We start from the raw sequence: 24078 nt of genomic DNA on the forward strand, positions 1-24078 counted from the left end.
GCGTCGCTGAGGAAAGGAGCTTTCTGTGCTGCGGTTTGTTGAATTTTTGCAGAATAACAATGAATGTGCTTCTCCAGTTCCCCGGCTGTGACTGCGGGGCTGGGGGCTCTGGGCCGGTGGGGAAGGCGGGGGACTTGGGTTCGGGCCTCCCCGGGTGAGGGCTGCGGCCCGGGGGCTGCCCCTGGGGCTCTGGATCAGGGAACTCTGTGCAGGGCAGAGCCGCCTCGTCCGCCAGTAAGCAGCCGAGGCCCCTCATGGCCCTGGGAGACCCTCCCACCATGGCCCTCAGCTCCGAAATGTTAAGCAAACAACCTACTGTTTTTCAGGGATGCTGCAAGGTGAGAGCCTGCTGGGGGCTCCCAACTTCCAAGGATACTTCCAGAACTTCGTGGGGGGGTACTTCAGAATGATGAACGCTGGGATATTAGCAATGCAGGGCACCTCTTCTTCCTTTGCATGAGTTTGCTGAGGCTGCCATCACAAACTGTCACAAGCTTTCAAGCTGGCTTAAAACAGAATTCATTATCTCACAGTTCTAGACGCCAAAGTCCAAAATCAAGGTGTTGGCAGGGCTGGGCACCCTCTGGGGCTTTCGGGGAGCGTCCTTCCTGCCTCTTCCGGCTTCTGGTGGCCCTTTGGGCTCCTCGGCCTGTGGCTGCATCACTCCCGCCTCTGCCTGCATCTTCACGTGGTCTCCTCCACGGTCCCTGGCTCATCTCCTTTTCTGTCTCTTCTAAGGGCACTGTCATTGGACTTTGGGCCCACCCTGATCCAGGATGATTTCAGATCCTTAATTTCATCTGCAAAGACCCTTCTTCCAAATACGGTCACGTCTGAAGTTAGGTGTGTACTTATCTTTTGGGGCCACCATTCAACGCACAGCATCACTTGACAAAGCTCTGGAATAACCTAAGCCCTGGGGCCAGGGGATGAGGCTGGGAAGCATCTCGAGGTTAGGGCTGGATCTCCAGAAGACGGCTCAGATCTGTCTCAGGTGGGCTCTGGGAGTGCAGGCCGAGGAGCCACCGACAGGCTGTCCGGCATTTGCCCAGCACTTATCCCCTGAACCTAGGCAGGCAGGCCCGCCAGGTGCAGAGGGCCGCCGTCATCTCCATCCCCGAGGGCGTGAATGACAGAAGGACCCCAGGCTCAGCAGGCAGGTGTTCCCCAGGTGTGACTTCAGGTGTGACACTCCCGCGGCCCCTTCCCTGCATTCGTGGGTTGGGGGAGCTTGGGACAGCAAGCTGGCAGGCGACGGAGCTCAAAGGAGTTGACAGCGCTCACTCTGGGACCTGCTCCACTGGGGGATCGCGCATTCCATAGATTGAGCCCCAGACAGGCTCTTTGATGTAGAGACTGCGGTGCCCTCACCGCACGAGGGAACTTCATCCCTGCTTTGACAGCAAAACCTTCCTGATGTGACAGCTCGCTCTCTCTGTCTCTCTATGTCTGTCTCTCTCTGTCTCTCACTGCCCCCTCTGCATCCCCTGCATCTCTCCCTCTCTCTGTCTCTTGATGTCTCTGTCTCTGTCTTATCTCTGACTCTGTCTCCCCCTCTCTCCCCATCTCTCTCTCTCTCTCTCTCACTGCCCCCTGCCCCCAACCCCCTCTCCCCGCCTCTCTCTGTTTCTCCATCTCTCCCCCCTCTTCCCTAATCTGTGACTTCCTGTATCACCAAGTAAAATTGCAAGCCTTTGGGCTAATGAAATAGATCTCCATGTTAAGGCGCACTGCAGCCAGGCTGTGCTGGGCCCCGATGCAGACACAGTAAGCTCCCGTCCTCGTACCCCTCGTGGACCCTCCAGCCCGGTTCCACCCTGGGTTCTGGTGGCAGCTGAGAAACACCATCCAAGGGAATAAGCGTCCCTGAGCTCCGAGGGATGCTTCTCCCATCAGGAATAGGAGGTGTGGGACACAGGTGGGCTCACAGTTTCGGGGCGGCAGCCCTAGGCTCCAGTTCCCATGGAAGAACACAGAATAAGGACTCAAATTTCATTTGCTTTATCTTTTGGAACAAAGTGAATGTTGATCAGAACTAACGCAGCCTGGGCTTTGGAGGGCATCGGGGCGGCACACCCTGGGCACGGGGAGGAGGACCCACCTTGCACAAGCGTCTCCCACTGGTCCACCTGGAACACGGTGTTCGCCCACAGAGGCGGGAGCATGGGGGACAGCGTGGACACGCCCACCGGGAACTCGGGGTCCTGCACCGTCAGTCTGAGCCTCACCACCACGCTTCCGGCCCGGAGAGACACGACCTGCATCCTCAGCTTCCCTCTTCGGTACAAGTCAGAAAGCGCCGGCGGAAAGGAGGTTGCAACCTGGCCCAGAAGAGGCAACAGATGCTCAGATGCAGCAGACTTTTCCATCAGAGTCTTCAAAACCAGTCAGCGGGGCCCTGGGTGTGACACATGGATGGTGCACAGAATCCACGTGTCCTCTTCATGACCAAGAGGAGGCGCCCAGCCACCCTCCTCTGGGGACAGCAGAGTTACCCCCCAGCTCACTGCAGCCCTGGGACAGTGGGCCGGGCCTGGTCGGTCTTGGTAAGGACTCAGAGACCATGACAGGCGGCTCTCCGTCCTGCAGCCCTAGATGCACGGCCCACTCTGGGTGCCCTGGAAACTGGTGTGAAGATAATGTGTGTGTGAGAGAGACGGTTGGATTGACTGATGGATTGGCTGAGGGACCGAGAGGAGCAATCCCGTGGCTCTTCGGAGCTGCCCCCCCTCCCACTGGGCTGTATCCCCAGGAAACATAGGCACAGCCAGGTGATCAGGGCCACCTGTGCCTGAGCAAGGAGACCCAAGCCTCGCCCACATTCCTCCTACACCATTCCTGCACCCACAGGCGAATTACTGCTAGAAACAAGGGAGAATTCTCCAGAAAAGTTCAAAAACCAACCCCTCTCTGCAAGTGAACATTGAGAGGCAACTCTCCTTCGGTCCCTCCCATGTCCACACATCCTGCAAGTAGGATGCCCTCTTGTTCCAGAATATCTTTCCAAGACGTTTGTATGATGAACAGCCTTGGGAGAGAAAGAGGATGGCCCCGTCCAGAGCACAGAGCAGATCTGTTCACCGTCTGATGTGGTAAAGATAACGTCTCTTTCTGGAGCAAGGTTTAGGCAGGTTTGCATGGGGGTCCTCAGCTGTGATGCAGATGCACTGCATGTGCGTCACCCCCCGGGTTCCCTCTGCATCACCCCCGTGGGACTTGGGGGCCAGCAGGGGACCTGGCACCAACGTGATGCTCGTGCCGCCTGCTGTGCTGTGAGTGAGGGAGTCCTTTTTCTCTGACCCAGGCATCTCGAGTCCTCTGCCAGCATCCATGCAACAGGCTAACTTACTAGCTTGCAGGAAGGGCCAAATCCTAGACCTTTCCCAGTTACTGACAGTTTGGCAAGTCGCTTTTTTCTCCAACTCAGCATCCCAGGATAGATGATAGCTGCTACTGGCCTGGTTCTCCCAAGCCTCATGCTGGTGCCTGCCTTCAGCCCCAGGGAGGAACGGATGCTTTGATCACTGGTAAATGCTTACTCAATGAAGCTGCCCCAGAGAAGGAGGACAGAGGCCCCAGGTCCCCCAAACAGAAGGTTTGACAGAAAACCCAGCCGAGCCATCAAGTGGTCCAGCACATTTGAATCAAAGTTGGTTTGGCCCCAAACCTATTTTAAGTCATGCATAAAAGGGGGCATTTTGAGCAATGACCGTGGGATTTGAGTCTGGCCCCTCCCTAGCCCTGGTGAGGGGCACTTGTCTCACACCCGCGCAGGGCGGGTTTCTGGCTCCGACTCTCTCGGAAATCTCCTCTGCCGGGCTTTACCTCGTGCAGCAGCTGCTGGGAGAAGTTCTGGAACTCGGGGCTCCCAGGGTCCAGCAGCCCCTCTGTCACGTTGCGGTTTAGGATCCTGACTTTGACTTCGAACACCCGGGCCTCTGAGACAGACGATAACACAAGTTAGCTGAAATCCGGTGAGCACGAGTCACACGCTTTTCTGTCAGTGTTTTCCAATTTCCCCTGCTCTTCGGAGGGGAATTTTTTAGAAAACAGATTGAGGCATGAGTCTTAGGTTTGGTAGCCAAATTGGGGGAAATCAGCATAAGGAATATATGCCTCTGCGCTGGAGTGAAGGAAACTCAGACATGAACACACACTTTTAGAGCCAAAGCAGGGGAACAAGGTACAAATGCCACATGGCTCACACCAGCGGGAACCGGGGTTCAACCAGCCATGTAGGGTACGAAGGCCCCTCCAGCAATTCCTCACCCAGTGTGGCCGCTGCTTTCCTTGGCCTCAATCACAAGCACACGCCCCAGCCAGGCCCCTGACACTCAGGTGACAAGTTCATCCTGATTTCTCCGGGACTTTCCAATTTTCCCACCAAAAGTCCCACCTCTCAAGAGCCTACTCTGTCCCGGACAAAATGATAGGGTTGGCCAGCCTGTAAGGGAAGTGTCCTTTTCTTTGGACATAAGTGAAGCTGGAAAAGATTCAAGATGGGACATGGGAGCATGTCTCTCTCGTTACCAAGAATGAAACCCACATCCACAGCAGACCCTGCAGCGATGATCTAAATTCTAATGATCTAAAGACACTCACAGTTTGTCCCACCCTGGTTCTCCACCAGCCAGCGAGCTTCGGGCCGGTGGGGCAGAGTTTATCACCGCTGCACGCACACAGCCCCAGAAATGACACCAACGTTGTATAGCGTACATTTTTAGACGGGGGCCCCTCTGAACCTTCTTCCACCTTAGCAAGAGGAACGAGTATCCCTTAGGGCCCGGGATTCCCAGGCGCCGGTCCTGCCCACATCACAGAGCCTCTCGGGAGGTCAGTATCCACCAGTGCTTCGGGAATCCAGACTTACCGTGAGGCCCTGGGTCTCCACTGCTACGATAATCTCTATGGCCTCCAACATAGCAAGCATTTAATAATGTCAAATTAATTAGCTAAGACCTTTAAAGTGAATCGAGCTTCTTAAAAAAAAAAAAATAGGGCTCTGCAAACATAAGGCATTTTTACAATACAGAGAAGGAATGAGAATCCAGCTGGGGAAGGAATAAGCTGGTAATCAGGAGTCTTATGGAATCTTCCAAATTATCTATTCTGCATTGGAATGTAGGTATTTTTTCCTGAGGGCACAGAGTCCATGGGGTTGGGGCGGAGCTGCATGTTCCTACTGCACGTCCCAGCTGAGATGAATTTGTGCTGGGACGTTGGTCCCATCAATTTTCACATCTGAGATAAGTTGGGAGGGGACAGAGGGTGGAAGTGACCTGTGGGGATGGAGTCCTTCACGGTCCCAGTTTCCTCAAAGGGAAAAGAGTGTTCCCCCCATTTTCTCCGTGGAGCAACTTGAAAATAAAACAGGAAGGTGAGATGGCACCAGTTTGGAAATTAGAGGCTTGTGCAAAGTCAAGGGCTCGAGTTTTTGCATGGCTCGGGTTCTGGGGGCCCTCTGGGGGCCCGTTTGGTGTGTTTGCAATTTAGCATGGGTCAGCCCCCACTCAGTGCATAAAGGGTGTAGGCCTGCCCCTCCCATCCCTCACTCCTTCACTGCCACCATCACTGTCACTGGCGTTATCCCTACCCGTGAGACAGACCCCCCAGAGGGTCCTTTTTTTTTAATTTTTATTTTATATTGGAATATAGTTGATTAACAATGTTGTGTTAGTTTCAGGTGTACAGCAAAGTGAATCAGTTATACGTATACATATATCTATTCTTTTTCAGATTCTTTTCCCATTTAGGTTATTACAGAGTATTGAGCAGAGTTCCCTATGCTGTACAGTAGGTCTTTGTTGGTTATCTATCTTAAATATAGTAGCGTGTTTATGTCAATCCCAGACTCCCAATCTATCCCTCCCCCCAACCCTTCCCCCCCCCACCATAGCATCTTTCATACAGCGATTTCTGCCCTCTGCCTGCTCTGAACCCCCAGGCTGGGTCTCCCCCACTGCTCTGGTCCCCAGACCAGAATGTCTCAGAGCCACACCGTCCCTACGCACACTTCCACGTCCCGCTGCCAGAGGCCAGCCTAGGAGGGAACTCCCCGGGCCGAACCTGACAGAGGTCTACACCACCAGGGTAGCACCACGACCAGGCAGAGGGGAGGTGGCATCATGGGGCAGGGCCAGTGTCGGCCACCTGACAGAGCCATGTGGGTCACGCCAGCTGCCTCCTGGACACTGGAATCCCCAATTCATGCGTACGCTGTGTTTGTTTGGGGCAAAAATTTCTTCAGGGCTCCGATGCAGTGGGCATCGTGTTAGCTTTGCAAGTGCACGGCGTGGGAAATGAGGCATACTTCGTGAAGATCTTACAGATGCTCAGCTCTTGGGTTTGGGGTAGTTATACAGACTCAGCCGTGTGGAATTAAGTGTGGCAAAAGGTCCTTCGATGCATGTGAATTGCTACCCTCTTCTGCTTTACTATACTTTGGGCTTCACTCTATCTGACTACATTATGCGTCCTTCAAACCACAGCAAGATGAGATCTTCACAGAGCCCTCATCACCCCAGGTGTCAGAAGGGCCCCCAGTCAGGATGAGATGCAGGGGAGCGAGGGGAACAGCGTGGCACTGCTCCGGGACACAGAGCACACTCACTGCCCCCCAGGAGAGCTGGGGCCAGGTCAGTGATGGCCCCTGCCCTGCTCGTAGGAAGCACATGATTGGAATCACCGGGGCCAGCAGACTAGGCTAGAGAGACAGACTCACAGGTAATGTGGATTTCAGACACGTGGCCTTACCGGTCCTGACAGTGACCGTGGTGGTGACGTTGGCCCAGCACGCCTGGTAGCTGGTCCTCACCCCATACAGCACTCCGGCCTCCAGCCCGGCCACCTCCAGGCTCGTCCCCCGGGTGCTGGCGTTCCTGAGCATCTCCTCACCCTGGTAAACCTGCACCTGGAAAGTGCAGTTCTGGGTGGAATTTAAACTCCAAGACACTTGAAAGCTGCTGCTGGTGACGTTGAGGATCACGAGGTCTCTGATGGGAGGGCAGTCTACAAAAGGACAGAATGAGGAAGACGCAGAAAACGTCAGAGAGAAGCAACAGAGGCAAAAGTCAACAAGTGGGCCGACATCAAAGTGAAAAGCTTCTGTCCAGCTTGAAACCATCCACAAAATGAAAAGGCAACCTACAAACCAGGAGAAAAATCTGCAAATCATATATCTGATAAGGGGTTAATATCCAAAATATATGAAAATCATACAACTCATTAGCAAAAATAATAACAATAATCATAATCCCATTTTAAAATGGGCAATGGATCTGAATAGACATTTTTCCAGAGAAGACATACAGATGGCCAACAGGCACGTGAAAAGATGCTCAACATCACTAATCATCTGGGAAATGCAAATCAAAACCACAATGAGGTATCATCTCACACCTGCTAGAATGGCTATTATCAAAAAGACAAGAGATAAGAAATGCTGGAGAGGGTGTGGAGAAAAGGGAACCCTTGCACGGCTGGTGGGAATGTAAATTGGTGCAGCCACTATGGAGAACAGTATGGAGGTTCCTCAAGAAATGAAAAATAAAACTACCATATGATCCAGCAATTCCTTTCCTAGTTATTTATATGAAGGAAACAAAATCACTAACTCAAAGAGATACCTGCACCCCATGTTCATTACAGCATTATTTACAGTAGCCAAGCCATGAGAACAACCAAGCTGTTTTTGTAGCTGTGGTCATCATGGTGTGTGATGGGCTGAACTGTGTTCCCCTAAAACTCGTGTGTGGGGTCCTAACCCCCAATGCCTCAAAATGTGGCTGTATTTGGAGACAAAGTCATTAGAGAACTTGTTAAGTTAAAGTGAGGTCATCAGGGTGGGGCCCTAATCAAAGTCATTAGAGAGCTTGTTAAGTTAAAGTGAGGTCATCAGGGTGGGGCCCTAATCAAAGTCATTAGAGAGCTTGTTAAGTTAAAGTGAGGTCATCAGGGGGGCCCTAATCCAACCTGACTCGTGTCCTTATAAGAAGAGGAGATGAGGACACAGCCAGGCAGAGGGATGACCACGTGAGGACACGGGGAGGAGACGGCCGTCTGCATGCCAAAAGGCCTCTGAAGGCACCAGCCTGCCAACACCTTGCTCTTGGACTTCCAGCCTCTGGACTGTGAGAGAGTAACTGCCTGTTGTTTAAGCCCCAGTCTGTGGTGTGTGTTATGGCAGCCTGAGCAGATCAACGCATGGTGTGATGTTTCCGGGCTACGTTTATAAATACTATCTCAACACAGATCCAAAGGGCCTGCTCTTCTGAGCCACAAGTGCTTGATCATTTGCCCGAGGTCTCCTGCTCGGCTAATTCATCACCAAAACAATGGCCCATGGGGAAGCAGGACTCTGGAGTCAGGCTGAGGTGTCCTGTGTTTTCATATCGACATTCATGCTTTAGGGAGTAAAACTCAAATATAACAACCAATATGTATTTTAATGCTCAGATGGAATTAAATCTCTTTTTTGGGGAGAAAAATTCTGGCTTCACAGCAGGCACCTGGCCAATATGAATTACACAAAGCGTAGGGTGGCCCTCAGTCTAGACACCATCATTTTTACAGCAGAATTTGATTTCTATAAGAAACAAGCAATGAGGAGATTTTAAAAAAATCTTTTGCAAAACCATAGTAAAGAAAAAAGAATTAAAATATATGTGAAGTTTCCAAAGCCCTTCCTGTAAGGATTCATAGGATATATGCTTTCTAATATTACAAAAAAATTGTCTTTCTGACAAATGTGTACGCTTCCTTTCAGTAAAAATTAAAATTGGCACAATTCAACCCATTTCCCTTTTTGCCTTGGCTGCTAAGAGGCTCAGGATCAAGATTGGTGGCCCACCCTCATCCTGCAACTCAACCCTGCTGAGACCTTCCCGAGCTGCCCTTTAGAAATGGCAGTGCCCTGTGGCTGTGCTCCCCTACCGTGAGCCCCTGCAGGTCCCCGCAAAGCACGGGTATAAACTGGTGGATGCTGGAGAGACAGGTGAGCCCAACCCTCCCTCCATCTAAATTCTTGCAGCTTCCTGAAAACTCTCCTTGCATGCAGAGGAAGCGTGTACTTTGAAGAAGACATGTCTGTCCTTTTCACTGAATTGTCCTGTATTTTTCTGTGCCTTTGTCTCACAAGTGGTTTTCATTCTTTACAACACTGTCCTTTGTTTCAGCTGAGGACTGGCCAGCAGCTCAGGCCCTGAGACTGTGGGTCTCATCCCCACCTCCCGGCCACTGGGACCATGAAATCAAGACGATCACCTTCTGGGGGTCTAATAACCACATAACTTTTCGGTCTGTCCCCAGGAACGTGTCACTGAGAAAGTAAGGAAAAGCTACAACTTTTCTAAAAATCTGCTAAAAGCACTGAATGTTCTGATTCACGCAAACCACACAACACCCAACATTCTTTCAATCCCGCAGGTGACCACACGACGCCTGGCAAGTAGGACAGTGGGGCTGAGAACGAGGCCTGAGTCCTGGGCAGCAGCATCCACCTTGCAACGGGGCTGCAACCCCACGTCCTAGTTGCCATTCAGGCATCACTCGATGTGGAACGGCAAACGAATCCGTATTATGGGCCTGTGTGTGGCCCTTTACAAGCATGTGCTATAGCGAGTGCCTCCAGGCTGAGGGGAATTAAAATAGAAAGGGTCCCCTAGGTGTTGGAAAGAACCCCGGGACTGGCGTTTAGGAAGTCTGAGCGGGTATCAGGCTGGCTGGAGACATATTCACTGTTTAAATTAAGATGCCAGAGGGTCCCTAGATCACTGGGCTAAGGAGCCACCAACAGGGTCGTTTCGATGGCTATGAAATCCTCAGAAGCATCTGCAGAAGCTGCTGTCCGCCCATGGTTCCTGCAGCTAAGGCGCTGTGGGCATGTGGCCCTCTCATCCATAGAAATAAATCCTCCCTGCAGAGAATGCTACAGCCGAACATTTGTGTAGCTCTTTCTCCAATTTATTACCTTGAGACGTTTACAATTGTCCGGATTCAACCGTGTTTGACCAACCACAGTGGCAATTTTATACGGTTTGACATTTATTGAGCACCTACTATGTATCCAGCACAGTGATGGAAACAAGGATGGATTAAGGTCCACAGCGATGCCAGACACATGCATGGGACGTCCAAGCCAGCGTGGCCAGTGTCGTAGCAGCAGTGGGGACACGGGGCTGTGGGGACACCCACGGTGCTATGGGCACCCCCTCCCACTACATGCATCACACTGCCAGCCAGGCTATCAGTGACACACTTAGAGCTGCCGTTGGCTGAGTGCTGTGGCAGCGGGCATGTCATTCCACACAGCCCTTCTAACAATACCAGGTAATAGGTTCTATTGTACTCTGATCCCATTTTACAGAGGACGAAACTGGGGCCTAGAAAGGTCAAGTAGAGAGTAAGTGGCAAAGCCGTCCAATAACTAATGACAAAGTTCCCATGCTGTACTCCTAAACTATCCCACCACCGGCAATAGACTGGGTAATGACCTCCAAAGATAGCAGCTCCTAATCCCTGGAACCTGTAAATATGACCTTATTTGGAAAAAGGGTCTTTGCAGGTGTGATGAAGTTAAGGATCTCAAGAAGAGATTGTACTGGATTATCCAGGTGGGCCCTAAATGCGATCACAAGAGAGAGTCAGGAGAGTGGACACACACATACACAGAAGAGAAGGCCACGTGAAGAGGGAGAAGAGAGGGGATTGAAGATGTTGGCCTTGAAGATGGGAGCGATGTGGCCATAAGCCAAGGGGTTCGTGCAGCCGTCAGAAGAAGGGCGAGGCAAAGAAGGGGTCTCCCCTAGAGCCTCCGCAGGGAACCTGGTGCTGCCGACACCTGGACTTGAACCCAGTGATAACGATGGTGGGCTTCTGCCCTCCAGAACTGTGAGAGAATAAACTTCTGTTGTTTTAAACCCCCAAGTCTGTGCTGTTTTGTTACACAGGCGCAGGAAATGAATCCACCTACCCACGCTTCTTTAAGTAGTTTTCAAGGCAGCTGTTGGTGAGACGGTACAACTTGTTGGAAAGTTCTTTGTGTTGCTGCAAAATCAGCCAACTTCTGACATACTAAGGCTAAGCGCTCTTCTGGAGGACAGACCTTGAGATACTTTAAACTGGAAATAATCCTTCTTTCCTGACCCTTCCTTCTTCCCTCTGACTTGGATTTCAGTTCATTGGCCAGGACACTTTCTGTCACTGCCCTTTGGCTTTGCAACGTCCCTCCCTCTGAAAATGTGGCCCCAGAAGATAAACCCAATTCTTGACAGTGCGTGATCCCAGGGTACCGCTGCCCTGTGGCCCTCCCCAGGCTACGGTTGTGAACCTGAATTCAGGAGTCTACATTGATCTGAGTGAAGCACATCAGATTCTCTGTGTCCACGGGTCTGGGTCTTTGTTCCTTCCAGGCAGCCCTGACCTGTGCCTGGTGGGGCAGGAAGGGTGCTGCTGGGGCAGTGGCCTTTCCCGTGATCTCCCATGTCAGTCTCTGCTCCTCTTTAACCCCTGGGCCTGTCAGCTGCACACCTGAACCTTGTAAAGGTAGAAACACTGGGCATTTGAGCCAAGATGCTGAGCATTCAGTTGTTGAAAACCTGACTATAGATCAGGTTTGTGAACTTGAGCGGCAATCCTTGGCAGCCTAGTGGACTCTCCGGCGGCAGCCCTGCCCTCACCAAGCAGCCACCTCAGAAGACGGTTCTTTATGGAGCTGAATAGCTATCAGGCTCCAGCTGGGTAGGGGACCATGTCGGAGGGAGTGAGGATGACCCTTGAATACAATTCCACCCCATCCTAAAAGCAGAACGTGTTCCTGGAACATGAAGTGCAAACCGGGCAATATTTCTTATGGGTTTTTTGTGCAAGAATCCAGCTGCCCTGTGTGTCATTAACTGGGTGACTAATTTCACAAGAAAAGCATCTGAAATTTGCGCTGTATTTTCCACGGGTCTGTACCTCTAACCCGTTCCAGCAGATAGCTCATTTATTATATTAGCTTCTAAATTTAAAACATGTGCTGTTTCCCTTAGCCATATGCGATTGGAATTCACTCTAAATTTCTGATCGGGAGACACCGGCTTTGTCTTTTCTGCCCTATTGGAAATGAGGTTGGGGTGGTGCGCTTTCCCTGTTTATGTTCAGCTGTCGACGTGGCAGTTTGGCAACGTTCCTCCCTGTGAACAGAGTCTGATGTCTTTTCAGATAACTGAGCAGAGTATTGTCAATAACTGTATTCCAAACTTCTGTTCACATTGGGGGTCAGGATGCCCCCCCTGAGGCCACAGCGCAGGAGATCTAGGATGGTCTGCTAGGATTCTGTGCAAAGCTTTGTGGGCACATCGTGCACAGAGGAGATGCACAGTTCTAATCGTACAAAGCCCGCAAGGCACAGGAGAGGGGAGTCTGGTTGCAGAGGTGGGGCTGGTAGGTGCATTTTTAAAAATCCAGAGACCTTAGGTATAGCCACCACTTGATCACCCCTCTCCCCTTAAAGGGAAAAGAACATGAGGATTAAATCACTAATTTACTCAAACTCAGTTATAACAATATTCTCCCCAACCACTTCACAATGCTAGTGAAAGTTGCAGTTTTCAGAGAGGAATGTTGGAGGTGACATAAAAGTCCCCCACGAGGGAAATAGCTAAGAGCATTGTATCACTGCTATAGCATACCACTGTTACGCAAGCATTGAAAATCGTAATTATGAAGACAAGGTTGCTTCTTGGAAACCTTTACATGACATAATGGGAAGTGAAGAAAGCAAAATACAAAATTGCATATGTGGCAGGATTTAAATAAGGTTTAAAAAAAAAAACTGGAAGGAAACAGGAGAAAATGAAAACAATTTGCCAGGGTGCTGAGACTGGGGGCGACTTATCCTTGCACTCCTGTAACAATGTTGTTAAAGCCATAAATCAGGTTCCAGAAAGAAGAGAGAATTCTAGCGGCCAAAGGGGATAAGGTGTGTCTGCATCTCAACTGAGGCTTCCTTAAGGCTTTCCTTCCCCACCTGGAGAGCCCGGTGGCTCACCTTCACAGGTGCCATCCAGCTTCTGGGGAGACGAGGTGGGCGACTCCGGGTGACCGAGGCACTGGTACGAGCCCTCCATGTTTAGACACCGTCCCCTCCCAGGGCAGGCGTTGAGTTCGTCATAGGAACATTCATCTACGTCTGTGGGAAAGGAGGACGGGTGAGAATGCTCATCAGGGCCATCGGTCCTTCCCATTAACCTACAAATGTGTATCACACGAGCTGAGGAAGTGGCTTGGGCCGCGCTCCCTGGGCGCTTCTTGATGCCCTGCCTTAGAGGCCCCATCGGTCACAGCCCTCTTCACTGGAGCAGCTGGCCCACGGCTCAAGGCACAGCTCCATGTGCTTGGGTGGGCGCTGTGGCCCGAGCAGGTCACTTTGGGGCTGTGTTGAGTCTGAAATCATGAGGTCCAGACATCCTCCCCAAACATCTATCCTGAGGACGGCAGGGTATGGATGGAGAACTAGGGCAGAGCAGCCCCTGACCTGCAGAAGGGGCCTGGCCCTCTCCTGTCAGGCGGGAGCACCTGCCCAGAACAGGCAGCCAGGCTTCTCCGCCACCAGGACAGAGCAAGACAAGGCAAGGCCATATCACCATTTTATCTAAGCCAGAAGGAAAAAAAAGGCCACTGTCACCCACTAAGTACCAACCCCTCTCTTGGCCGCAATGAGGGGCTATTCATTCTTTACTAATCCTAGCTCATCTTCATGCTGGCTACCCCTCCCTGTGGATGAGATTGATTGAAATACCCAATCACAGAACTGCCTCTGCTTTCTGACAGCATCCAACCTAGAACAAGCCCCACTTCCTTACCCCTCCCTCTCCTAAGCCACCCAATCAGAGCTGCACCCCATAACGGATTCTCTCTGACACCCTCCTGCGGACGTGCCCGCGGTCCCTGCCATGCCTTCTCTCTCGCTGCCTTGCGAGATAACCCCTCCTTGTTCACCTGCTGGGGAGTTCCTAGGGTCTCCAGACGGAAACCTGTCAGAACAGACGAGACAAGCACTTGGCTTATGGGCGCTGCTTGGTTTGGTTTTCAAGAACATTTGTAGAGTTGAAGGGAATTAAATGCCATCATTAGAGCTTTTCCTGGGCTCCAGACCCTGGCATCTTCACGTGTGACCTTCAGCGTCATAGAAGGAGCTGCCTCACAAGAGTGACCATCCTCCTAAGGGTGCAGCAAACTTCAACTGCCTTCTGCAGCGGGAAGGAAAGTGCTATTGGAGCCCAGCTGTCTGCTCACAGACTGTCCACGGTTACTTTCATGCCACTTGGCAAAGCTGAGCTTTTGAAACAGGCCATGTGGCCCACAGCCAAAATATTTACTATCTGGCCTTTTTCAGAAAGTTTGCTGAACCCTGACATGGACAGAAAAAAAAAAAAAAAAAAAGCCAGGTAATTTCTTCCAGAAAGACACCTAGTTGCTGTACCAAACTCAGATTTGTGCAAACTCTGCTTTAAGAGCCTTCGAGATATCAGGATGTCCTTAGCGAGGGTGGGAAAGAGGACAGAGGGAAATTTGGGAACCCATGAACTGAGGAAATGGGTTATTTGTGTGCTGTTCTGGGACTTGTTCTCCAGCCCCACCTGGATGGAAGGAGCAGCTGGGCGTGAGAGGCTTAGGAGGAGGCCGGGAGGAGGGAAGGGGAAGGGGACGCTAGCACAGAACGAGTTCGCAAAATCTCGGCTTCGGAACTTGGAGTTCAAACTCCAGGCTGGGATGAGCTAAAGGTGGGTCTGACCGCCCCTCACCCGCTGGATGATTCTCCCATTCCGGCGGCCCCCGCCCCCAAGGGGACCACAAAGGGAAGCCGCACCTTGCACCCGGATGCCAATCACTTCATAGACGCGTTTCACCACGCCGTCCAGCACCGCGGAGATGCGGGCCACAGGCTCCGGCTGCGGCAGACCCAGCAGCAGCCGGGACACCGTGATCGAGGTGTCCCCCCCGGCCGAGTGCAAGTGGTGGACAGTGGCGTCCAGTGGCTGCAGGGCACTGGTGACCTGTGAAACCAGAGTCAGAGCATCAGGTGGTGGAAGGACGCGCCCATCGGACAGACAGGGAGACAGAGGCCTAGGGACGTTAAAATTAACTGCACACACACACCCCCCCCCCCACACACACACCATTCTCCTGTGCAGCAAAAAACTCTCCAGTATTTTTATTTCTGTTGCCATTCCAATAAACGTCCCGCAAACCAGATTATAAATACTTTGGGGTTGAATTGCGTCTCCCCCCCCCAAAAAAAAATCCCCATGTTGGAGTCCTAATCCCCCAGAACCTCAGAATGTGACCTTATTTGGAGATAGGGCCGTTGCAGATGTAGTTAGTTAAGATGAGCTCATTAGGGTGGGCCTTGGTCCAAGATGACTGGTGTCCTTCCACAAAGAAGACGTTTGGACACAGACAGACACTGGCAGAGGAAACAATGTGAGGGCACAGGGAGAAGCTAAGGAGAGGCCTGGAGCGGACCTCTGCCGTGTGGTCTGCTACCGCAGCCCCAGGAAGAGACACCGGTCAACCACGGTCCCCCCACCGGTCCCCGCCCTTGCAGCTGACAACAGAGAATCAGGTCTGGAATTAGGGAACTGGACGTCAAACCACATCTGATATTTTCTGAAGTTTTATGATCCCTTTTCTCATTTCATATGAATTCTTTTTGTTCCAGTCTAATATCCCGAAATCTCAAGATAGCATTGATATTTGCCTTGGGAAGCCAGGCAAACAGCGTGACTACCAGGCCGAAGGGCATCACCGAAGCAGGCTTTGCCAACAAACCCACAAGTCTCCCCTGGGAACCGGAAAGGTGTTTTGGGGGCCCTGGAGCCCGCGCCCTCCTCAGCAGACTTGAAACCCTTCACAGGGGGAGGTAGATCAGGAAGTCAACACTGGCCTCGTGCAAACCCCTCAGTTAGGGCGCCCAGCACCTGCTGCAGTCGGGAGCCCATGTGGACAGGCTCTCCTGAGGGGAGGAACAAAACCTACACACATGAAGAGGCAAAGGGTGACGGGAACAATAACATTCAGACAGGGTGAGAGAGTGTCATGGACATATATACACTAACAAATGTAAAATAGATAGCTAGTGGGAAGCAGCCGCATAGCACAGGGAGATCAGCTCGGTGCTTTGTGACCACCTAGAGGGGTGGGATAGGGAGGGTGGGAGGGAGGGAGATGCAAGAGGGAAGAGATATGGGAACATATGTATATGTATAACTGATTCACTTTGTTATAAAGCAGAAGCTAACACACCATTGTAAAGCAATTATACTTCAATAAAGATGTTAAAAAAAAAAAAAACCAACAATCACAGCAGCTCAGAACCTACATGGATCAGCATGGTTTTAAGCTTTTTAATGTACTGTCTAAACCTCACAGCCACTGTCTCAGGTAGGGTTATGATTATTCCTGTTTAACGGAGTAGGTATCTAAGGCACAGAGAGGTTAAGTAACTTGCGCAAGGTCACACAGCTGATGAATGACAGTGTTGGGATTTGAATCCATGCAGTCTGGCTCTAGAGCCATGTTCTTACTGGCCAACTGGGCATCCCCAACCCCCCAACAAGCTAAGAAAAGACAAAAATCTCTTCTAGCTGGGGCAGTTAACGAGGTTTCTGGGTCAAGGTGACATTTGGGAATACCTCTCAAGCCGTTTTACTGGACAGCCCAGAGCAAGGTGAGGGTGTGTGCCATCTGTTTTGGGCTCACCCGGGCCAACTCTGGGTCTGATAGCGTGACCCAGGGCCCGCATCTACGGAACCTGACAGGCAGGCAGGACCAGCCACACGGTGTGAGGGGTCCAGTGCGGAAGGAAAATGTGCAGCCCCTTGTTCAAAAATTATTAAGCATTTCAAGAGGCAACAGCAGAGCATTTTACAAATGCAGGGCCCTTCCCAGCGTGGGGTGACCGCAGGTCACTCACCTGGGAAGCGGGTGCTGAGGTCGGACCACCACCCTGGGCAGGCACCGTCAGGTGGTGGTGAGCAGTGCCTGCCCCCAGCTGGGCTCCCAGGACCTGGGCGAGGTGGGGCGACTCCCAGTGCGTGAAGACGTCCTGCTGTTTGGAAGGCGCTGCCGAGGCGTCAGCAAGCGTGAGCTGTGTCTAGGCTGGGGCTTCCCCCCCGGGGGTGGGGTGCGGGCATTGCCCCTCTGGGGACCTGTGGCCACATCTAGAGACAGTTTTGGTTGTCACAGCTGGGCACGTTTCTGGCCTCTTTTGTGTAGAGCCAGGCCTGCTGCGAACTCCTGTGGGGACAGGCAGCCCCATGACAGAGCCATCCAGCCCCAAACATCGACAGTGCCGAGGCGGAGGAGCCCAGTCCAGAGGTCCCCGTCTCAGCACCTTCCAGAACTCCTGGCACTTCCCTAAAGCAGGAGCCAGAACTCGGGGATCCGTGAGGGAGGTGCTCAAGGGCACAGCTCTGGGGCCTGGGAAGGCTGAACCCGGGCCTTAAGCAACAGACCCTGAAAAGAGGAGGAGTTGCCTGCTTCACGTCGTGATGGGGTAGGGCTTGCACGCCATGTACCTCAAAACACACCAAACTGCACCCTTCCGAGAGTGCATTTTATTGCACAAAAAGCATATCTCTTTCAAGCTGTTTTTAAGTAAGAATCCACATTTGGTTCAGAGCCAGTCAGTTGGGGTCTCTTGTGGAATCCCTCCCGACACCCCGCCACCTACCATGGAGTGCAGGAGCCTCATGTGATCCAGGAGCCTGGGGTCCACCTGCTGGAGCTCCTTGAAGTCCATCTTCACCAGGACGGTCACGTTGTACCAGAAACTCGCCAGCTTCCTCTCTGGAGCTGCCCGAGGGCACAGGGATGAGCCACAGGCCCAGGACAGGCTGGGGCCACAGGAGGGCCCTGGGGAATGGGGTGGCACGCTCCCAACCCCCTGCCCCCGCTTCTCTTATATTATATATGATCCTATTTACACCATAGAATATATTATTGTACACAAAGTATGCTAGATAACACGATGTATATTACGTATAACATATATACTATAATGTATACAGTATAATAGTATCATTATATATTATATGTAATATAATATTTGCATTATGTATACTATTACTTTATACTATGCTAATAAGATATATATTATACTAATGTATCATGTTTTATAATATATTGTATATTGCACATTATATATATATACACAATTTATATACGTTTCCCTGGCTCTGAACCTTGACCACCCCTTCTCCTGGAGACCTGCACTGAGGTCCAGGCCACAGACTTGCCAGATGGGGGCCTGGGAAGGATTTCGGGTCCCCGTGGGGCTGCACAAGCAGACAGCCCTCAACCTCCCAGCTCTGACACAGCTCAGCTCCCAGCAAGCTCACCGGGAGCTCTGAGGGCCTCCCCAGGCAAACTTGGGAAACCGGGGCCCCTTCTCTTCCAGGAACGCCTAACCCTCTCAGGGCAGCTGGGAGCACACTTCTCCCCCGAGGGCTCAGTGGCCGGATTTTGATGAGTGAAATGGGCCCGTGCACAGGCTGCAGGCTCCCCATAAAACCCGGGCTGCTGCTACCAGAAACTCACTCCTCCCCCCACCTTCTCCCAGATCAGGCCTCAGCCCTACCTCGGGGAGCGGGGGCCGAGCAGCGGGGGCCCCCTGACGAGGGGCAGCACTTCTGAAGACCAGGACAGTCCGCATCCAGGGTGCATGGTGAGGTAGACGCTTCTGGCCTCACCACCGGGCAGATCCCGGGTCTGGATGCGAACTCCTCAGACCGATTCAGGGCTGGGGGACAAGTGAGCAGCGATTAGTGGTATTGGCTGTAGAATCCCTGATGGCCTGCGTGGCGCTGTGTCTGGATGCCTCCTGGCACTGGAATCTGTCTGCGGTTCCGAGGCGCACAGAGCAGCCCACTCAAGGGCCACCTCCAGGCCTGGGCAGGGCCTTGCCCTGTCCTGCAGAGCAGCCATCGAGGCCGTTTGCTCTGACTCTAACGTAGCCTGACCGTCTTTCCTGGGAGGAGGGCAGCTTCTCCCAGGAAGCTGGGGGCCCGGGTGACCTGTTCCTCTAGGCCTCAGGAGTCCATGTACAGGGCTCTCTACCACCCCCGTAGAGGCCCCCTTGCTGCTCTGTGTCCTGACAGCTCACTCACTCACTCATTCAATATTTACTGAGCACCTACTATGTGCCAGACACAAAGCAAGGTGCCCGGGACCCAGCAGTGGGCCAGAGGCAAAGTCCCTGCCTCAGGACACTTAGATTCCGGTGAACAGAGACCAATATGCCAATAGGCCTGCAAAAGCTCAGATGCACGAGAGCTGCGGGCAAGAAGGCAGGGCCCAGGGGCAGGTAGGCAGGGAAGGCCACCCTGAACAGGGATCTCTGCAGGGGCCGGGGCACTGGGGGGACAGCCTGTAGCTTGAGGCCCGGGAAGTGGGAATGTGCCGGGCCCCCCAAAGGTGAGAAGGAGGCCCCCAGGGCTGGTGAGGGCGTAGTGGGTGAGCAGGTGGGCTGGGCCACGGAAAGACCCCCGCGGTGTTGAGGTGGGTGCCCTGGGGGTTTGGGGCAGGTCCGTGGTGAAGGGGACACTGTGGTGCCCTGCCCAGACTCTCACACTGCTCTGCCAAGCTCTGTGTCCCCATCTCCTAGGACCCTCAGGTGGCCCTTGGGGGCTGGAGCTGCCGCACCCCATATGCAAAGCCCCAGGTACCTGGGGTTTTACGAACCACCTTCCGACCCCATGGCCAATGCCGTGAAATCGCCCCCTTCCTCTGCTCCTTGCCTTCCCTGTCCTGCGTCCACAGCTGCCCTGAGGGCGGCCTGACTTGCTCATCCCTGCTGTGCTCTGGCAGCTGGGGTAGACAGCCGCCTGTCGAGAGCCTGTTGTGATGGTCCAGGTGAGAGCTGGTGGAGGCTGGACCAGGGTGATGGGTGGAAACAGCAGGAAGCCTCAGATCCTGAGTGTCTGTAGCTGGGAATGCCCGCAGGACGTGATGACAGACAGGACAGGGTGTAAAAGAAAGAGAAGCTTCAAGATGGTTCCAAGGCTTCAGGCCTGGGCATCCACTTGGCACCATTTCCGGGAGAAGCTGCAGGAAGAACGGCCTCGGGTGGAGCCAGGGTTTGGCCGTGTGGATGTGAAGTTTGGCACACCTTCTGGAGGCGCACATGGAGATGGGGGGGCAGCGAGGCCCTGTCCCCTCCCCTGGTCAACTCCCGGGAGGTCCGCTGAGGTCGATCAGTGGGGCTGCGGGCTTCACACCTCCAGGGCCACCACTCACAACGTGCTCGGTGGGACGCAGCTCCGGGCAGACGATGCAGACGTGCAGACAGGAGCCTGCAGGAGGCGAAGACGACGGGAGATGTGCAGCCAGATGTGGTGAGGGCTGGCGAAGGCATGGGCTTCTAAAGCAAACAGCTTTCAGAGATCTGAGAAAGGCAGGAACTGTCTGAGAATCCGGGGGCTCCTAGGGGGACTAGCCGGGAGCCAGGGTGCTGATATTCAGGGGAGAGGAAAGCACAGAGGAGGGAGAGAAGAACGGGAACCCGGGGGAAGCGGGTGTGCTGCTCTCTGCAGGGAGGTGGCCAGGGGGCCAGCTGATGCTGCTGGACACTCACTCGGTGGCTGGGCATCAGGGGCGGCAGGGCTGACCCCCCTGCCGGGTCTGTGCAGGCCCAGCGGTGGATGGAGCTCAGGGCAGCACGGGATGCAGGAAGCTGGGCAGCCGTGCACGTCCGGGGGCTGAGGGCAGCAGGGAGGGAGCACAAGGAAGGCAAGACCCCAACATCAGCGTCCGAGGAAGGGCCTGTGTGAGCTCCGGCCACCCACCCGGGGATGAGGGCTCCAGGCCTGATTAGGGGTCACTCAAACCCATCTGCCTCCTGCCCAGATCCATGTAAAGCTCTGTGTCCTACGTGACATTTAGAAGTGCCACTCTGGGCTCCTCAAACTCCAGGAAAGTCAGAGAAGGCGTGACAGCCATGCTCTGGAAACACACCCTCAGAGCTGGGGAGGGCCAGCCCCTTGGGAGGATGCGTGGGGTCGCCAGGTGGAAAGGAAGAGCCGAGGGGCCGGGGTCCTAAGGGTGGTCCTCTGGGGCTCCCCAGAGTCTCTGCAGGATGCTCCACAGCCAGAAAGAAGGTGGTGGCCCCTCCTGCTGGGAACACATCACCAAGGCAGCTGCATCGGCCAAGGAGGAGAAGAGAAAAGACAAAGCTGCTGAAATGCACGCAGGGTCCCCGTCAGCTCTCTCCTCGCGGAAGCTGAGCCCGGGCTTGGCGGTCACTGTCAAGAGCGTTCTCCTCTCCGTGCTGTCCTTGGCCCCCGCCTCACTTCCTAGCTGTCCCGGTGGCTATTCTGATGTCTGACCCCCTGGAGAGGCGGCCATGCAGGGACAGCTTTGGGGGCATGAAGAGCAGGCATGTGGTGCAGCCCGAGAGAGGCTGTGCTGGGATGGAAATGCCGAGACCCCTGGAGGGCCACCAGCCAAGGATTGGGAGTACTTTGCTTTCTCTCCCATTAAAAACCAACCACCTCAGTGCTTAAGAAACCTGAGACTAAATGTATCATGGGCTCCTGGGACTGAAACATGACATTAGGCGAAAAAAAGGGAAATCCAAATAAAGTGTGGAGTAGAATTGAACAGTAATGCACCCACGTTGGTCCTTATTGGGGAAAATGCTCCCTGGTAATGTAAGAGCTAACATTAGGGACCCTGGGAGAGGGGTGAAGGGGGACTCTCTCTACTGCCTTTGCAAATCTTTGTCTGGAAATCGAAAACTATTCTAAACCAAGAGGTTTATCTAAATGAAAGGAAAATAGCCACCAGGAAAAACGGGCTTCCAAAAACAGTGACCTGATCACAACAGAGGTGCTTTCGAGTTAAAGTTCGTGTTAATAGGGAGGCTGCTGGGAGTCTCCCTCCATCCCCCAGGGCTGGCCGGCTTACGGGAGAGCCAGAGAGAACAGTAAACAGTTCCAACTTGGTAGAAAGTCAAAAATCCTCTTCTCATTCCCTAACTCGACACAAACAATGACCCAGGACTGCCCAGCGCCTGGCAACCCCAGGTGAGTCACGGTTCAATGAGATAAGGCGGAGATTTCTGTCTGAGCCACAGCTCTGAGGACTCTCTAGGGCTGGGGAATCGGATCCGCTCTGGAATAATCAGATAATAATCCTTCCTCGGAATTCTCTTTCCTCAAAGGGGCCCTGGCCATCAGCCTGGGAGAAGGGAAGTTTGGGGTAGGCTCCGGGCGCAGCGGGCTCCTGGGCTTGCCGTGCGGGTGAGCGTGCGGAGGAGACGGGCCGTGCGGGAACCGGGGCATCGCTGCAGGTGGTGGGCGTCCACTGAGATGCTCCGTTCGGCTCTGAAGAATCCGTCCTGACTAAATATTCCAACTTTTGTGCAGCAGTGTTTGCACCATATGATACTCATCGCAGCGTTATTTATAAGAACCAAAAATTGGAAACCACTAGATGTTAAGTGGTAGGAGATTGCTCAGTGCTGATCCAGCCCTGTGAAGTAGTGCCTTGTGGGCATTAAATCACGCTGGAGAACGCGATTTATTGACTCGGAAGATGTTCCAGATAAATTGCCAAGGGGTACAAGTGTGCTACAAAACATCTCCCACAGGGTGACCACCCTTCTGTAAAAGGTCTGCCCTGAATGAAACTGGAAGAAAATGTTAACAGTGGTTATTGTTGCGGGAGGGGGGTTGTTTGGGGGGGGGGGCGGGAGGAGGGCAGACTTATGGGCAATTTCCCTTTTCTTTGTTTCCAAATTTTCTATGTTGCTTGTGTATTCGTTTTTGTATTTTAAAAATACACTTAAAGAAAATCATGTATGACTTATCATGGCCTTCCAAATGTGGGACTTAAAAAAACTGAAAAAGTCATCGAGGCTGAAAAAAAAAAATCACATGTTCTCGTAATGCTCTTCCCTTTTTTGGGTTCTTGACTGTTGAGTGGGAGGAGAGAGAAGAAAGGAAAGCTGAGGTTTCACTGCTGCCGGGGATGAGACGGCTGAGCTGAGGTCTCTGAGACCTAAGAAACCCCACCCCCGGGCGACCCGGAGGCGAGTGCCTTCTGCCTGCCTCGCCTCCCCAGGTGCCCAGGCTGCCACATCCAGGCTGTGGCCCCAGGCTCCTCTGTGCCAATCAAGCAGTGGGTCTCAGCGCATCGCTTACAGGGACCTCTCACTTCTGGTTCCAAAGAGCCAGGCCGCCATGAGGCATCTCTGAACCAGCTTTGATCCGAGGAACCAGGAAGGTGTAGAGAAAGCTGAGCCGCCCGTGCCCGTGGTGTAAATACTTCCGACCAGGCACTTTCCAGCTGCCCACGTGGTGTCCCTGAGCTCGGAGGTGGGGGGAGACAGAGGCTCACTGGGGGCCTCCCAAGCCGCAGGAACAAGCGCTGCAGCCCCGCATGCCCTCCCCGGCGGTCACAGGGCAGCCCCGCAGCAGCTGCAGTGCCAAGCGGGGCCCAGGCAGCAAGCCGGGACCTCCCCGAGCAGGTGTCCGGTGGGCTCTGTGCCTCGATATTCCTCCTCACTTTCCCCCTCCCACGCGCGCCAGAGCCCCTTCCTCAAACGTCACCAACTGAATCCGACGGGGGTCCAGGTCTGTGGCATCCTGGTCAAGTCACCCGCCTCCCCAGGTCTGTGTCCCCGTCTGCTCCCGTCCAGTAGCGACCAGGAATCTCCTGCTGGCCTTTACAGGCCCCTTTTCCTCTCTCTTCTCCTTCCTTCTGGGCTCCTGCCTGCGTCCTCTCCGCGCTGCTTCCAGAGTGACCCTTCCAAGGCCCGGGGGAGACTGTGGACCCCACCCCACCCCGATTCAGCACCCTCTGCCAGGCCTGGGGGCCTTCAGGGTGAATCCTCCTCCCCTCGCCCCCAGCGCCTCCCACCCCATCCCCCCGCCCAGCACCGGCCGCCCCATGACCTGCGCTTCCCCAGAGCAGATCTGCCCACGGGACTCTAGCTAGAATGTTCTGGGCCTCTCCTGCCTGGCAAGCTCCTATTTAAAGGCGCTAACACTTTAAAAGTGGGGCTGAGTCCCACGGGAAGCAAGACGAGCGGCA

The 24078-nt window shown here is 53.5% G+C and overlaps 1 protein-coding gene across 1 annotated transcript in view; it reads right to left on the reverse strand.

Moving 5' to 3' along the window:
- The window catches only part of UMODL1 (uromodulin like 1), a 57295-nt gene that overhangs the window by 27649 nt on the left and 5568 nt on the right, over nucleotides 1–24078 (reverse strand). Inside the window, exons 3-9 of the mRNA XM_061192846.1 lie at nucleotides 18623–18784; nucleotides 17717–17838; nucleotides 14852–15038; nucleotides 13031–13171; nucleotides 6754–7008; nucleotides 3826–3938; nucleotides 2102–2321 (exon numbers count right to left, since the gene is read on the reverse strand). Coding sequence (XP_061048829.1) covers nucleotides 2102–2321; nucleotides 3826–3938; nucleotides 6754–7008; nucleotides 13031–13171; nucleotides 14852–15038; nucleotides 17717–17838; nucleotides 18623–18784 — 1200 coding nt within the window. The remainder of the gene's footprint in view (nucleotides 1–2101; nucleotides 2322–3825; nucleotides 3939–6753; nucleotides 7009–13030; nucleotides 13172–14851; nucleotides 15039–17716; nucleotides 17839–18622; nucleotides 18785–24078) is intronic.

Source organism: Eubalaena glacialis, chromosome 6, assembly GCF_028564815.1.
Source record: "Eubalaena glacialis isolate mEubGla1 chromosome 6, mEubGla1.1.hap2.+ XY, whole genome shotgun sequence".
NCBI lineage: Eukaryota > Metazoa > Chordata > Mammalia > Artiodactyla > Balaenidae > Eubalaena > Eubalaena glacialis.